The following is a 14,368-nucleotide window of genomic DNA, read 5'->3' on the forward strand; positions in this document are numbered from 1 at the left end:
ATTATTATCACTTTTTATAGAGAAACAAGACCCAGAAAGGATTTCGTAACTTGCCAAAGTTATAGTGCCAGGATTTCTCTACATCCCACTGCCTCTAACAGATTGAGGCTCCTATATAAGGAAGAAGCTGATCTGGTTTTCTCTTCCTTGGCCAACTTAGAAATCTAGGAGGGCAATAGAAACTTTTAGGCAGATAGAAAAAGTGATGCTAGAAGGGAGAGTGACTTATGATGGCTTTGGGGGCACTCTGGCTTCCCCTCAGACCACTCAGGGGATCCAGCTCCTCTGCTGGCTCTGCTGCTCCAGGCTGGCCCTCTCAGAAGGTAACACCTGCCCCTAATCACATCCTCATTGGCCTGCAGTATGCAGGCCTCCCCAGCATCAACTCACTGGAATCCATTTACAACTTCTGTGATAAGCCATGGGTGGTGAGTGAGGCCCCCTTCCTCCAGGTAAAAGGGTAGGATCCAGGCCTCTAGGAGAGACTTCTGGACCTCAAGATGCAATAGGCCCTTCTTCTTCTTTTGCAAAAATCAAATTTTAGCTGTCACACACACTGGATTGCCAGGGTTCCTGCCACTGGTGGCTAATTGTGAAGTTTCTAAACTCCAAGCCTTTACACCACTCAGAGAGCTAAAGAGGGGTGTGTGTGTGTGTTTTAAACCAAACAGATCTGTCACCTCCGCTCTTGATCTTTTTTTCCACCCTGGAACTAACAGCTGTCCTTTTCCTTTGGTAGCTGGGGAGAGCTTGGAGTGTAAGAGAAAGAGCAATGGACAGGGAGTTAGGAGGGCTGGGAGCTGCCATGGTTAAGGAGAAGGTTGGGTTCCCAAGCTCCCTTTGTTCAGCCTTTCCCTCTGCCTGGCCTGAGGCATCTAGAATCCTAGATTCTGCAGAAATAGGCTAACAGAGTGTGTTACTGGAATATGTTGCCAATCACAGAAGAGTGTATGTGATACCTTCACCAAGTGTCTTTTCTGGGGAACTCCCCTTTCTTCTTAGTCACATGTCCTCCCTACTGCACACATGTCCTAACCCACCTGCACTACTGGTACTTGTCATAAATTGACTCTCTCTTAGCCACAGAGGGTGATCCTGCTATTAGCAACTTTTTCTGGGTGATTTCACTACTTTTCAACCCTCTGACTGAACCTGTGCTCCAGTTTATTCATCTACAAACTGAGAATAATAGTAGTACCTGCCACCACTTTGACAGCCTGGTTGTTACATGCTCCTAGTATATGGGTTCTATTAAAGAAATTTGTTCCCTGTTTTCTTTTCCTAAACTGTGCCAGAGGCCAGGGCAGGGAGAATGGGGAGAGCCCATGGCTAGGGCTTTGCTCCTCCCAGGATCTGGGATCTGGTGAGGGGTCACACTCTCACCCATTCACAATCTCAGCACATTGCCTTGGGCACCACATGAGAACAGCCGGGCTCCCTGGCCAGACCTGAAGTTCTCCCTTCAGTTTCACCAAGCAGCTGCCCCATGAATGACATTTTACATATTGTTCTCTGCTTATTCATGGGAGTGGACAAATTTGGTGACTGTGAGGGGAGGGTCCCTCTCAGTTGACTACTTTGGCCTATGTTTCTAAATATCTTTACTGTGACTGCTGTTGGTGTGTAGAGAGACTTTGGTTGGGTTAGAAAAGGCTCTATCTTGCACAACTCTGTCTCCAAGCACATCGCTGTCTCTGAAATTGGTCAGGGCAGGCCACTGGGATTTGGGGAGGAGAAGTGGACCTGTCAATGAAAGCAGCATTCCGACAAAGCAAGAATGACACCACCCTTTATTGCTGCCAATTTATCTGAAATTCTGTCAGTCTTTCTGAGTTTTTGGAGACAAGTGCACCAGAGTTAAATTAAATCATTTAATTTCCAGGAGTGATAGGCATACGGACACATTACTCAAATGGATCTGGAATCCCATTTTTTCAAAAAATTCTTTCTTGATTCATTGGATGAGTGGTTATAATGGACATATCTTTGTATCAATTGCCAAGAGCACCCCCACTCCCAAATTCATTCTTTTGTCTATGTGTAGAGGAAACAGCCCTTATCAGATGTTACATTCGTTTAATTGATGACTGTATGCCTGTGATTTAATCTAAGTTTCCAGGGAGGTATGGGTTAGATGCCAAGCTCAGTACCTTGAGCAGACAGGGACTGCTGGAGAGGAGGGTGAGGTGAGCTTCTTGAGACCCAACAAAAGCCTGGGAACTGGCTACCATTATTGTGTTGGCTATCCCAGGGCTCTGAGAGTCTGCCGCAGGCTCTCCTGGCATCCGTGTGGTGTCTGTGTAACTCTCCCACATGCCTTGGTGCCGTGCCAGAGTGTGGGCTGCAGCAGGACAGAGGTCGTTAGGCAGAGCTGGCATTAGCTCCCCAGGGATGCTGGAGAGCCTTGGAAGCCCAGGCAGGTGTCCAGAGGCAGAGCAGGAGTCCAGCCAGGCCCAGATGGGCATGCAGGATGTAAAGGTCAGATGAGCAGGTGGGCAGAATCAGAGAAGGCAGAAAGGTCTGAGGGTTCATTCTTGACAGTTAAAGCAAATTGAAGGACCAAGATGGCGAGGACAGCAGGGTACAATGGAGAATGCACCCAGCAAGGAAAAGAGACCTAAGTGCTCTCACAGTGCAGCCCTTATGCCAGGATGTGATCTGGGAGTCTGCACTTTCCTTTGCTTCTTTCTCCAGCCTCAATCTCAATTTGTCAAATGAGAGGGCTGGTCTAGAGACTACAGAATCCCTCTTGACAATGATATCTTAGGGGCTTGAGAGTCCATGAATCATCCTTTAAGTCCTGGAGGAGGCCCTAGAGCTCTAGAATTACCAATTGTTTGTTACTAAAGGGAGGGACCCGGAATTCCAGTGTTTTCCAGCATTTCAAAAACAAAATTATATCTGTACCCATAGAAGGACCACAACAAGTGATCACTTAAACTGCAGTTTGATAGCAGAGTTTGGGAGGAAAAATAATAAAGGGATATTCTTTGTGGTATAAAGTTTGAGGAACTGATCAAATTTAACCCTGTCATTTTATATGTGAAGAAAGTGAGATCCAGAGAGAAAAAATTATTTGCCCAAGGACACCTAGGAAGTTAATAAAACAAGTATCAGAAGAGTCTGGTTTTTTAACAACCCAGCTCCGAGCTTTTACTGCCCCAACTTCCTCTCCCCTCCCTGGCTCATGTGCTGGCATCGCTTATAGAGAATAGGACCTGAGCTTTTGAAAAATGTTCTAGCCTTCCTTTCTCTGATAAATAGATTTCATCTAACAGCTTTCCCTTCTAGCCATTCCAAATACCAGGTGGCTTGGAACATGAACTAATCCAGTAGCCCTAGAGAGAATACGTGTTTCCTCTGCTTCTGATGCACTAGGGATGGGAGTATAGGTGTGTATGTTACTGGATTGAGCAGGAAAGTCCTGTGTTTCCTGTGGAAAGGGCATAGTTTTTGCAGAGCTTGAAAGGCAGCTACTTGCAGGAATAAGGAGAGGTATGGATTGGAAATGAAGGGGCCTGGCTCTGAACCTGTCTCAACTACTGTGTGACCTTGGGCAAGTGACGTCTCTGGACCTCAGTTTCTTCATTTATAAAATGGAGGGAGGTAGGGGATCCCAACTGTGCACTGAGAAAGGCTTTCAACCCTGACATTGTAAGTATGTGTACTTTGCCCCTTCCTCATGGAGCTATTTCAGTTTCTCATACATAGGCCAAGGGTCCAGTGAGTTTAGTCCCTGGTTGGGTAGTAAGTCCCAGAAAGACTGGGCCTGTCTATTCCACATACCATGACTATTTTATTCTAATATTCCTGAAGAACAGCTTCATTTTATGATACCTCCTGCTCAAATTCTTGGTGGCTGCATACTGCTTACCAGAGAAATCCATCATTCCTTTGCCTGGCATTCAAACTTCCAAGACTTGGCCAGCTTCACGCCTTGCCATCACTCAGAGATGCAGGTGTGGAAAGTTAGAGACCCCATTTTCAATCCCAGCTTCACCTTGCAGTTCTGTGACTTTAGGCAAGTTTTGTAACCTCTCTAGGCCCCATATGTAAAATGAAGATTATAAATTACCTAGTTCATCAATTTGATTTGAGGATTGAATGAAACATCATTAAAATTGAGAAAGGTAATTGAATTTTAACTCACTCTCTTTTCCTTCCCCAACTAATGCATATCATATTCTTGGGAATAGGAATTGTACACTTATTTTATATCCTCACAATGCTTAGCATAAAGTCCTCCACAGAGAAAATGCTCAATAAATATTTGATGGGTTGATGTTTTGTCTTTCAGAAGCTATCTAAGATAACCTGAAACATTTGCTTTTCTTTTTCAGTTTGCCCAGCTGGTCGCCATCTACAAGACACTGGGAGGAGAAAAGTTCCCCCTCATTGAGCAGACATACTACCCTAACCACAAAGAGATGGTAGGTGGCTCAGTGGGGACATTAGTCTTTCTGCTGTTTTCATTTTGCACTAGCCACCTGGTCACTGTGGGGCTCTGACAAGGGCCTCAGCATCTCAACCCCAAAGACTCCACTGGGGTAGAACTGTAGAACTTGTGTGACTGGAATAGCTAGATTTTAGCTTCTTGTCAAGTTCTGGAGATAGAATAGGGAAGAACAGGAGTAAGGGCACTTTAATCAAGCTGAGAGAGTAATAAACTTCTGGACCAGCAATCAGATCTCACTGCTTTGAGTCCCAGCCCTGGCTCTGCCAGTTGTCACTGAATAAGCTACATTTCCTCAATGTGTGCAGTTTCCAATAAGACAGTCAAGAGGGCATAATTATCCCTGCACAGGATATTCTAATATGGTACATACACAATTTAAGTGAGATTCATTAAGTAATAGCCTCTGGGAGAGTGTGAAGCACTCTACTAGATGTACGGCATTGCTCCTACTCTTATTATTCCCCTGACTCTCCCATTCACCTGGCTTCCATGACTATGATAAGGCTGGGTTAACACTGTGCCTTCTCTGAGGCCATCCTAGGAAGTTAGAAGGAGCAGAGAGATGGGATGGTTGGTTGGTAAGGAGGCTAGTGCCAGTGCTTTTCCTCTGCAAGGACCTGGAACTCAAAATCCTTTCTTCCCTGTCCCCACACCCTCTGCCCCGTGCTGGTGTAATCAGTTGGTGATCTTGCTTAACCCACCAGTGGAGACTCCCTGCAAAGCATTCCAAGTGGAACAGAGATCATGTTTGTCCCCATCTCCCCACTTTCTTCGTCAAAAGGGGTCTCCATTTGCACCATTTCTGCAGGTCAAGAACCTTCTTCTGAAACATTGTGCATGGCCCTGCTCACCAGCAGACCACATATTAAAAAACAATCTTGGGCCTTAAAAAGAGCTGTCTGTGTCATCTTTGCCAGAGCTTCCCCCAGGAGAGACTCTGAAACTTTAAACTCTTGTCCTTAATAAATTCTAGAGGCAAATATCAGGACTTTTCCTTTCAGGGTAAGCCAGGAAGCCTCAGAGAGGCTGAGAAGCCCTAAGGGTCCTTTGGTTGGGGAATCTCAGGGAGCCCAAGACACAGTGGTGAGAGGACTGAGCTGAAGGGCGCATGGGGCTCTCTGAGGATAAAAGCTGACTTTTTCCTGCTGTAGCACCTAGCAGGGCTGGCCACTGGGAAAAAACTGCCACAATTGCCAGATATATTCCCTATCTACCGTCCTTTCCCCTCAAGGGCCTTTGTGTTATTTCTCTCCGGTGCTCTATCTTGAAATTTGCCCTCAAGAGAGGTCCACCAGTCTGTGGTGTCAAAAGCCAATGATGAGTGATTTCAACTCTATAAGAAAAAGGCTTTGTGGCTTTAAAAAAGTTCTGAAATAGGAATGAAGATGTTAGTAATCTAAAAGAGACAGAAAAGAAGCCTTATGGACATGAGTTGAGGGTATTAAGAATAGTTAACCTGGAGAGGCAGTACCTATTCTGAGACTATAAGTGCATTCTTATTCAAAGAGGTGTGCTAACCAGGCGGGACCCTTTGCCAGAAATGGTATAGAGGGGATAACAGCATGGGGAGGCAGGTTAGGCCATTCTAGCTCTCACACTGAGTGACTCTGTGTCCCCTCAAATGACTCACCCAACAGATGAAAGTGTATCAGAAGACTAGGATGAGTTGAGACAGGGGAAGTAGAGGATACACAGCCACAGTATGTTGTTCTTTTCATTCCTCCCAGTCAGCCTGTTTATGATGCTGTCAACCCACCTTCTGGTACTATACAAGGATATACCATCTCATATGTATGACATTCACCATTTCTCCCTTAACAGATTGATAAAGGCAAAAGAAAACACATTTTCCTGGGGAGGAAAGTGAATAGTCCTGGCTTTAGAAAACAAAGTAAGCCAGAAGAAACACTTGCAGTAACATGTATAAGGCTAGACTAATGGGGTTTGGGAGGCAGGGGTGACAGGCAGAGAGCAGGGTAGAAAAGTCATGCTACCTTCCCTAGCCCTTGACAGGTTCTAGGCCAGGGTCCTGGACACGAGCTATAACACGCCTGCCCCTTCCCTCCCCTGACAGTGACCAGACCATCCACTTGGCACTTCATATTAGCTGACAGCAAGGGGTGAGGTGGTGATGGCCAAAGCTCCACAGGAACAGAGAACTGGCTTGATCTTCAGTACTCTTGAAGGGATGTAGTAGTCACTCATCCCTACTAGGGCTGGATGATGTCAACAAACTCCTTCCTGAGAAGCAGGTGGCCCCGGTACCAGCTGCAGGTGCCATCAGCATGCTTCATACAGACATAATGCTGAGCCTGGTACCCATAGAGCTTTTGTTCCAACAGCCAGTCTGTCCAGAGGCACTCGTTAGGGGCTGAGATGGTACAGGGCACTGTATAGCAGGTGGTGATCTAGAGTCATGGCCACACAACATCAAAGTCAGTAGGGTGTCCTTTTTCCATTGCTGCCTTTCAGACTCCTCCCTACCCTTACAGCCCGTCTCAAATGCCCCGTCATATGAAGCCTTTCCTAGTCCCCAATCTTCCTCTGAATTCTCCTTCCCCAAGGTTCTCCATATTCAATATTGCCACTTAATGCCATCTCTGGAGTCAAACAGCTCTGAGGGTCCTTACTCTACCACTGACCTTGAGCAAATCATTTCACTTCCTAGAGCTTTCATTTCTTCACCTTAAAATGGAAATCTTAATTCTTCATAAATATGTTTTGGAAACTAAATTAAACATTGGCAATAAATTTACTATTACAGTGGCTGACAAAGCATAGACTCTCTTTAAAGGGTGGCTGTATTACAGTTATCTCAGTCTGCCTTCTGTGATGGCCACCTTCCCAGCCAAAGTGTAAGTACTTTGAGATCAGGGCCTAGAGACTGTGTTGCTTTCTCATCCCCAACTTTATACAGTGCCTTATCCATGGTAGATCTCAAGTATAGTCTAGTAAGTGAATAAATTCATGCATGAATGAAGGCTCAGGACCCTTCCCCCATTCCCAAAGACTTTGGAAATGGACATTCCCTTACTTGGCAGGCACAGTTCAAATGGTAGTGATGATTCAGACTTTCCCTCTGCACCAAGGACAGGTCCTCCCAGGGCTCGATGTAGTTGCACAGATGGATGAAGACTTTTCCATCACTGAGGACCTGACCTTTGAGGGGAGATGGAGGAGAGTCGAGCATCAGAATTCTGCTCCTGGAGCTCCAGTGGCCCAGGTCCTTGAAGAGCCCAGAATTGCAGCCTCTCTAATGACTTTTTGGTGGCAGTGGTGGCCTGGGGCTCAATGAAGGGATCAAAAAATAAAAATCACTGTAATTTTTATAGCTAAAAGACAAACAGATTATGTTTGTACGAGGCAGAGTTGTGGGATCTGGTGAAGGCCTTTTTGTTTAGCATGGTACAGAGAAAAGAATGTGGGCTTTAAAGTTAGAGTCTGGGTGGGAACCCCCTCTTTCTTCTCTGTCATTAACTAGCTGAACGATCTTAAGAAAGTTGTATAACCTCTCAGCTGGAAGATGAAAATAATAAAGTCACATTAAATGAGAGAATGTCTATAAAGTTCCCAGCACAGTTGTGGGCCCACAGAAGATATTGAATAAATAATGGGCTCCTTCCCCTTTCCAGTCCTTCCCAGTATCTGCACAGGCCAGTCTCCTGCTCTAGGTTGGCGAGTCTTTCCCCTTCCCCATAGGAAAGTTCCCCCTTTTTACCTGTGAAGCTACTTTTCACCTCTCAAAGACCCTTTTCAGTACCATCACAAAGCCATCCCTGACCACCTAGCCCATACCTCTTTTAGAACCTCAGCCACTCAATCATTTACTCACTGAGCCTACCAGGAATATAGATATAAAAATGACAGGATCTCTGCTCCCAAGGAGCTTACAAATTAGTAGAGTAGATAGATAAGTAGAGGAAAATTATACTATTGTGTGGTTCCATACAAAGTACGGTATAAGAACAAAGGAACATACAATCATTTCCATCTATGGAAAGGGTGTGGGGCAAGAAAGGCATCTCGGAGGAGATTATGCTTGCATTAAGCCATGATGGGATGCGTAGGAGTTCACTTGCCAAACAGGTTGGGGGAAGGGCTTCCTGTCATTGGAACTATCCTATGCAGAGCAGGGGGACACAGCCTGGCAGCATACCTTCTGTAACTGCAGGTAGTTGAGTTCACATCTTGGGAAAATGAGGGACTGGGAACTGGCATTGAAAAATGGCAGAAGACAAAGCTATAGAGGGCAGCAGTGTTCTGGTCATAAAGAGCTTTCAACACCAGGCAAAGGAGCTTGTGCCTTCTCCTGAAGGGCCTGGGTGCCATTGATGACTTTTCTGTAGACTTGTTTTTTTGTTATTTATCCCAAACCTCAGTTAGACTTTACCTCCCTGAAGGCAGAAAACGTATTTCCTATTTCCCCTGATGTACCTCCATGCCTAGCAGTGGGCGAGACACACAGAGCATAGGTGTTTAGGAAGGAGGTGGGATAACAGTTTGAAAGGGCCTGGTCTGTCAGACCTAGGAACTGCAGGGCTCAGTGGTGTGTCCTGCTCTGCCTCTCCCATCCAGGAATTCCTCAGTTCTGCACAATTTCTCATCCTCAGAGCTGGGAAGCCTCCCGTGCCTATGAGCCATGTCTGAACAGTGAACTCTTTTGAGGACTTTGACTTGTTACTGAATCTCCACTCTACTGACCAAGGCATGGCCAAACATTTCATTGCCAAATGTGTGGATAAATAGTGGAATCCCTTCACCTATTCTCTCCCCCACTGCTGTGCTTTTTCTTTCCCTTGCTTTCTTTCTAAACACTGTTTTATCTTTTCAAGCCAGTTTAGATCCCACTTATACAATGAAGCTTTCCTGATAGTTCTCAACTACCAAATAGTTCCTTTCCCTGAACTCCAAAATAATTTAGTGTTGTATTCATTTATACAGTCACATTCTTGTGTGATTCTTTACCTGTTATATCCCAACCAATTCAGTAATGAAGAAAGTTCACAGAGACAGAACTGTGTTAGACTCCAGCTCATGTTAGGTTCTGTGCAAAGGGCAGAGCTGACCTGCAAGGAGCAGTTTTGGAGAGGAGATTTTGACTCAAGTTGCCAAAAATCTTATACTATTTTAAACTATTTGAAAATGGAATCAGCTGCCCTACAGTGGGTGAGCAACCTGTCCTTAAAATAGTGAAACAACTGGCCAGGATGACTGTCATGAGAACTCTTACATTTAAAGGGAGGTTACAAGGCTTCTCCCTACTCTGTTTTATGCCCAAGAAAATGCCACCTGGCTCAGCCTGCTGCCCAAGGAAGACCCTGGCTCCTTTCTCACTACCTCCCATAGGGCAGAATCTATTATGTTAAGGCCAGTTGCTGTTCTTTAACTTACCAGTCAAGAGATACTGCTTCTGGCTGTTGGCCTCTAGTTTCACACCACATAGGGAAGAGTCAAAAGGCGTATAGATATACTGAACATCCTTGACTTTCTCAAACCCTTTGAACATCTGACAGGCAATTACAAAAAAAAAAAAAGCAATATTGGGTCAGTGAGTGTACTTTGTATATTAACAGGCAAAAACTTCTCATTTCTCAGCCTAAAACTTTAAGCAAAATCTAGTTCAAAATTTTGTGTATACAGATGACCCTACTAGATTATTTTCTCTCTTTAAAAAACAAAACAAAACAAAAAACTAAACCTTGGTTTATTCCAGTAGGTACCTGTAGTGGCTCCATTCACCAGCAGCTGTGGGACCAGATGGACTCCAAGGCCCTCCCCTGCAAAATCTGTTATTCTATGGGCCCTGCCTCCGAATCTCATCCAGTTCCACTTCAGCATCTAAACCCAAGGATCACTCAGCCAGGCCACCTGAAAGCTACCTGCCCTCCCAGAATATAGACCCCACTTCCCCCATCAGCCCTAGGGGCTACACATCCCAGTCTGCCCCCATGTACCTTTATCTGTTTGATTTCATACCGGAGCATTTTTTCAGTGTCAGCAGGGTCTGCACTGGCAGAAACTACCTTCTCACTGGAGATTTTGGCCCGAATCACTGCATAGGAAGGGAAAAGAGGGAACCTTTAGCAGCTGGTGGGGGAAATATACCTGAGGTCTGGATGATCCAGGGTTCCTGAAAAAGTATACAGGACAATTCTTGGTTTTGGTGTTGTCAGGTTGTGAGCATGTGATATGTGAGAAGGGGGACCTGGAAATGCCTCCTCTACAGTCACTTAAAGTTCCAAACCCCTCAGGCTTATTAGGTCCTATAACCACTAAGCTCTTTGTGCCTTTTGAACCAGTTAGTCTGGAGAGCTCTAGTTCTCCACAGCCGTGTGTGCTGTAGGGCACAGGGTAGGAGTCAGAGTAGAGGAGGGAGGCGGAGCCCCTTCAGGGTAGTTGGTGTGAAGTTTATTGCTGTGGTGAAGGCCTCAGCCCACCTACAGTTGATATTAGTAAATGTTTATTGAATTCATAAGTGTTCTGACTCAGCACTGAGGTGTTGCATCTCTTCCATTTGAACATGAAAAACCAAAAACTGTTGATGAAGCTCTTCCTTTGTGCCTGGCCTTACATTAGGCACTAGGACCGTATATGTGATTAAGACAGGGTCCCCATCCTACAGAGCTCTTGATCTAGTGGAGGGCACACTTATAAAGAACAATAGCACAGCATAGTAGGAACACCAAGACATTAGAGATGCTGAGGCGGCACCAAGGAGACGGGAGCCTGCAGAGAAGAGGAGAGACCTAAGTTAGACCTTGAAGGAAGAGTAGGAGTTTGCCAGGAATTTAAGGGTATGAGGGAGGGCATTCCAGGCAGAGAGAAGAGAAAGGACAGAACGTGTGAGTTGCAGTAGGGGCTTGGTGGCAACCTAAGTTATAGGCCAGGACAGACATGGGTGGTTATAATGCAAGCCCTCTCCCCTCCGCTCTCCCCAATCCAGTAGTTCAGAATAATCATCAAATAGCTCCGGTGACACCTTGTTCAGTGATACTCTGTAACTGCTATATGGCCAGAGTGAGGGAGATCTCTATAGAAGTCCCTGACGCAATCTTCATTTCCTTATGAATCAGTCAGGTTCTGTGCTTGCAAGGTTACTATGGCGCCTGGTCCTTCCTGACCCATCAGCCTCAGCAAGAGGCAACCAGTGCAGAATTTGAGCTCCTCCCTTTTCCTCTGGACTCCTGGTCTACTGCTGGCAAGATCCCAATCCCCCACAGCCACCCCCTGCTGTGGACCTCGAAGACCTCGGACTCACCCAGTGCTGAGTGGCAGATGTGCTGCTGAGGGTGTGCAGGGGCACAGCTGCATGCCTCGCCCAGCCCGGGGGGCCACAGCAATGCCAGCAGCCGCAGCAACAGCGCCCAGCTCGGCGCGGGCCGGGGGCTCCCGGGCATGACACTGCAGAGCCCCAACAGCCTGTGAGGTCTGTCAGACCGTATGGCCCCAACAGGGCTTCTTCCTAACGTGTTTTGTCCCTCGCCCCAGGCTTTATGAGGTGGCCCTAAGGGCCAATCCCTCCCCGATGGGCTCCGCCTTCCTTTGGCTCTAGGCCACCGCGGCGGCAGCAGGACCCGAGGCTCTTCTGACATGCATACTCAGTAAGATGCAGAGGGAAGCCGGAAAAGAGGCCCGGGCCTCTGTTTCCCTGCCTAAGTCATGAAGCCATCTGGAAATAGAGGAAAAGCACTGGAAGAGGGTATGGTATCAAGGGCAGAAAGAGCCACAAAGATAAATGCATAAGGACAGAAGGAACAAGAGTAAGAAGAGGCACGGACAGAGTGAGACAGGCAGAGTCCGAGAGAGGCAGACAGAATTACAACAGGCAAAAGAGACAGTGACAGAGAAGGACGGACCCCTTGCTGAGCTGCACACTGGGAATGAGACAAGCTACTCAGGGCTTCTTTCAGCTGCAGGAAGTGCTTTCAATGCCCTATTTATGAGGCTCCAAAGCAACAGCAAACAGTAATGGAACAGGACAGAGAAAGTTGGGGTGTGTGTGTCTTGGCTCTGTTGCCTGGGGGGTGGGGAGAGATGTCAAAGAAGCAACCAGGGCTTTAGAAACCCTTTCTCACTCCCAGAGCCACAGACTCTCCAGATAGCTGGGGACAGCACTCTTGGTGTGGGTACAAAACATAAGGTGTCCTATCACTTAGGGCAAACCTTGGACCTCAAAGCCCTCTCGAGGTCCTAGGCTATGCTGATTTTTATTGCATGTCTCAGCTAGGTGGCTCACACCTGTAATCCCAGCACTTTGGGAGGCCAAGGCGGGTGGATCACCTGAAGTCAGGAGTTCAGGCACAGTCTGGCCAACATGGTGAAGCACAGTCTGGCCAACATGGTGAAACTCCATCTCTACTAAAAATAAAAAAATTAGCTGGGCATAGTGGCAGGTACCTGTAATCCCAGCTACTCTGGAGGCTGAGATGGGAGAATTGCTTGAAGCCAGGAGGCGGAGGTTGCAGTGAGCTGAGATTGCACCACTGCACTCCAGCCTGGGCAACAGAGTGAGACTCCATCTCAAAAACAAAAACAAAGAAGGGGTCTTGGGGGTGACTGTAACCAGAGCCTTGTCTGCTGTTTAACAGAGCATAGTGTTCCAAGCCTCCAAATCCCAAATCTCCATGGGATTATTGCTATGGGATATTTCCACATGGTGCTGGACTGGATAGTGGGAGGCTGGGTTCCAATTCTGGCTGTCACTAGATAGCTGTGTGACTTTTGCCTCTCTAGGCCTCAGTTTCTTCTCCATAAAGTAGAGTTGAACTATATGATTTCTAAAGCCCTTTGAAGTTCTTTTTCCAAGCCTTGACTGACCTCAACCAGGAATGCTGAAATCCTCAGGCCAGATACCCCCAGTATCTGTTCAAATCTTAGTTCCCACAGGAATCTGGCTTTTCATTTGGGTCAACATTATTTCCTTCAAGGGATACCTTTTCATTTTGATGGTGTTAGTGATGTTTGAAAAGAAAGGAATTGAAAGAGAGCTGAGTCTGATTGAAAGATGAAATGCCCAGGTTGGCATCCAGGCTGGTTTTTTATACAATGTCCAGGCCAAGATAGAGGCTGATGTACCATTTGAAGGGAGCTCAGAAAGCATCCCATCTGATCTCTTCAATGGGCAGATGTGAAGGCTGAGGCTCAGTGAGATACAGTGACTTGTAGTAAGTTTATGGCAGAGAGAACTAGAGTACTCGTCTCCTGACATCTAGTCTAGTGCTCCTTCCGCTTCCACAATATTACTTCTTCCATCACCATTTTGTAACAGCTTGAAATCTTGCCCTTAGAGGATAGTTCTTTTAAGTTTTTGTTGCTCCTCTGTTAAAGTATGGCTACCTCAATGTAGAGTTTGCTTCCCTAGGGATCTCTCTCTCTTTATAAACATACTGAATTATTCTGTCAGCTCTCTTTCAAACCCCAAGCTGAGCAGAATTGGGCCTTCACATGCAAAGCCTTGTTTGATGGTGAGTTTGTGGTATTGGTGAGCAGTGAAGAGCGTGAAAGAGGGAGAAAATAGCCAGGATCATTACAAGAATGCTGGGCCTTTGAAGGTTGTAGGACCAAGAGGTACATGCTGACAGGGACATTAAGGTGCCAAAGATGCGTTTCTAAAATCTAATGCAGGTTTATTAAGGTACGTCTACATATAATACAATTCAGCCTTTCAGAGATACTTTCTTTTTTAAAATTCTCTTTGTCTGAGGGCCAGTCCTGCCCAGGTTTTGTCTAATGCAGAGAAGACTGACAGTTGCATTTTAAAGATGTAGGGTACACCAAAAAAGAGAACAGGGTTCTTTTAGCTCTGCCACTAATATGCTGTGTGACCTTGGAAAGTCACTGTCATTCCATGGGTCTCAGATTTTTAATCTGTAAAGCAAGTAGATTGGACTAGTTATTTAAAGAACCCTCCCA

At 46.1% G+C, this 14,368-nt stretch overlaps 2 protein-coding genes across 3 annotated transcripts in view; one reads left to right on the top strand and one right to left on the bottom strand.

Moving 5' to 3' along the window:
* SYN2 (synapsin II) overlaps positions 1–14,368 on the top strand; it is a 202,975-nt gene that overhangs the window by 159,279 nt on the left and 29,328 nt on the right. For both annotated transcript variants that reach the window (XM_054245944.2, XM_035273675.3), the window contains one exon: positions 4,341–4,430. In XM_054245944.2, the coding sequence (XP_054101919.1) occupies positions 4,341–4,430 (90 nt within the window). The remainder of the gene's footprint in view (positions 1–4,340; positions 4,431–14,368) is intronic.
* TIMP4 (TIMP metallopeptidase inhibitor 4) lies at positions 1,774–11,923 on the bottom strand. Its single transcript, XM_002758638.6, has 5 exons — positions 11,715–11,923; positions 10,411–10,508; positions 9,848–9,962; positions 7,491–7,615; positions 1,774–6,864 (listed from the first exon to the last, which is right to left on the bottom strand). The coding sequence occupies exons 1-5, from the start codon at positions 11,851–11,853 to the stop codon at positions 6,667–6,669; spliced, it is 675 nt and encodes a 224-aa protein (XP_002758684.5). The 5' UTR covers positions 11,854–11,923; the 3' UTR covers positions 1,774–6,666.

Source organism: Callithrix jacchus, chromosome 15 (assembly GCF_049354715.1).
Source record: "Callithrix jacchus isolate 240 chromosome 15, calJac240_pri, whole genome shotgun sequence".
NCBI lineage: Eukaryota > Metazoa > Chordata > Mammalia > Primates > Cebidae > Callithrix > Callithrix jacchus.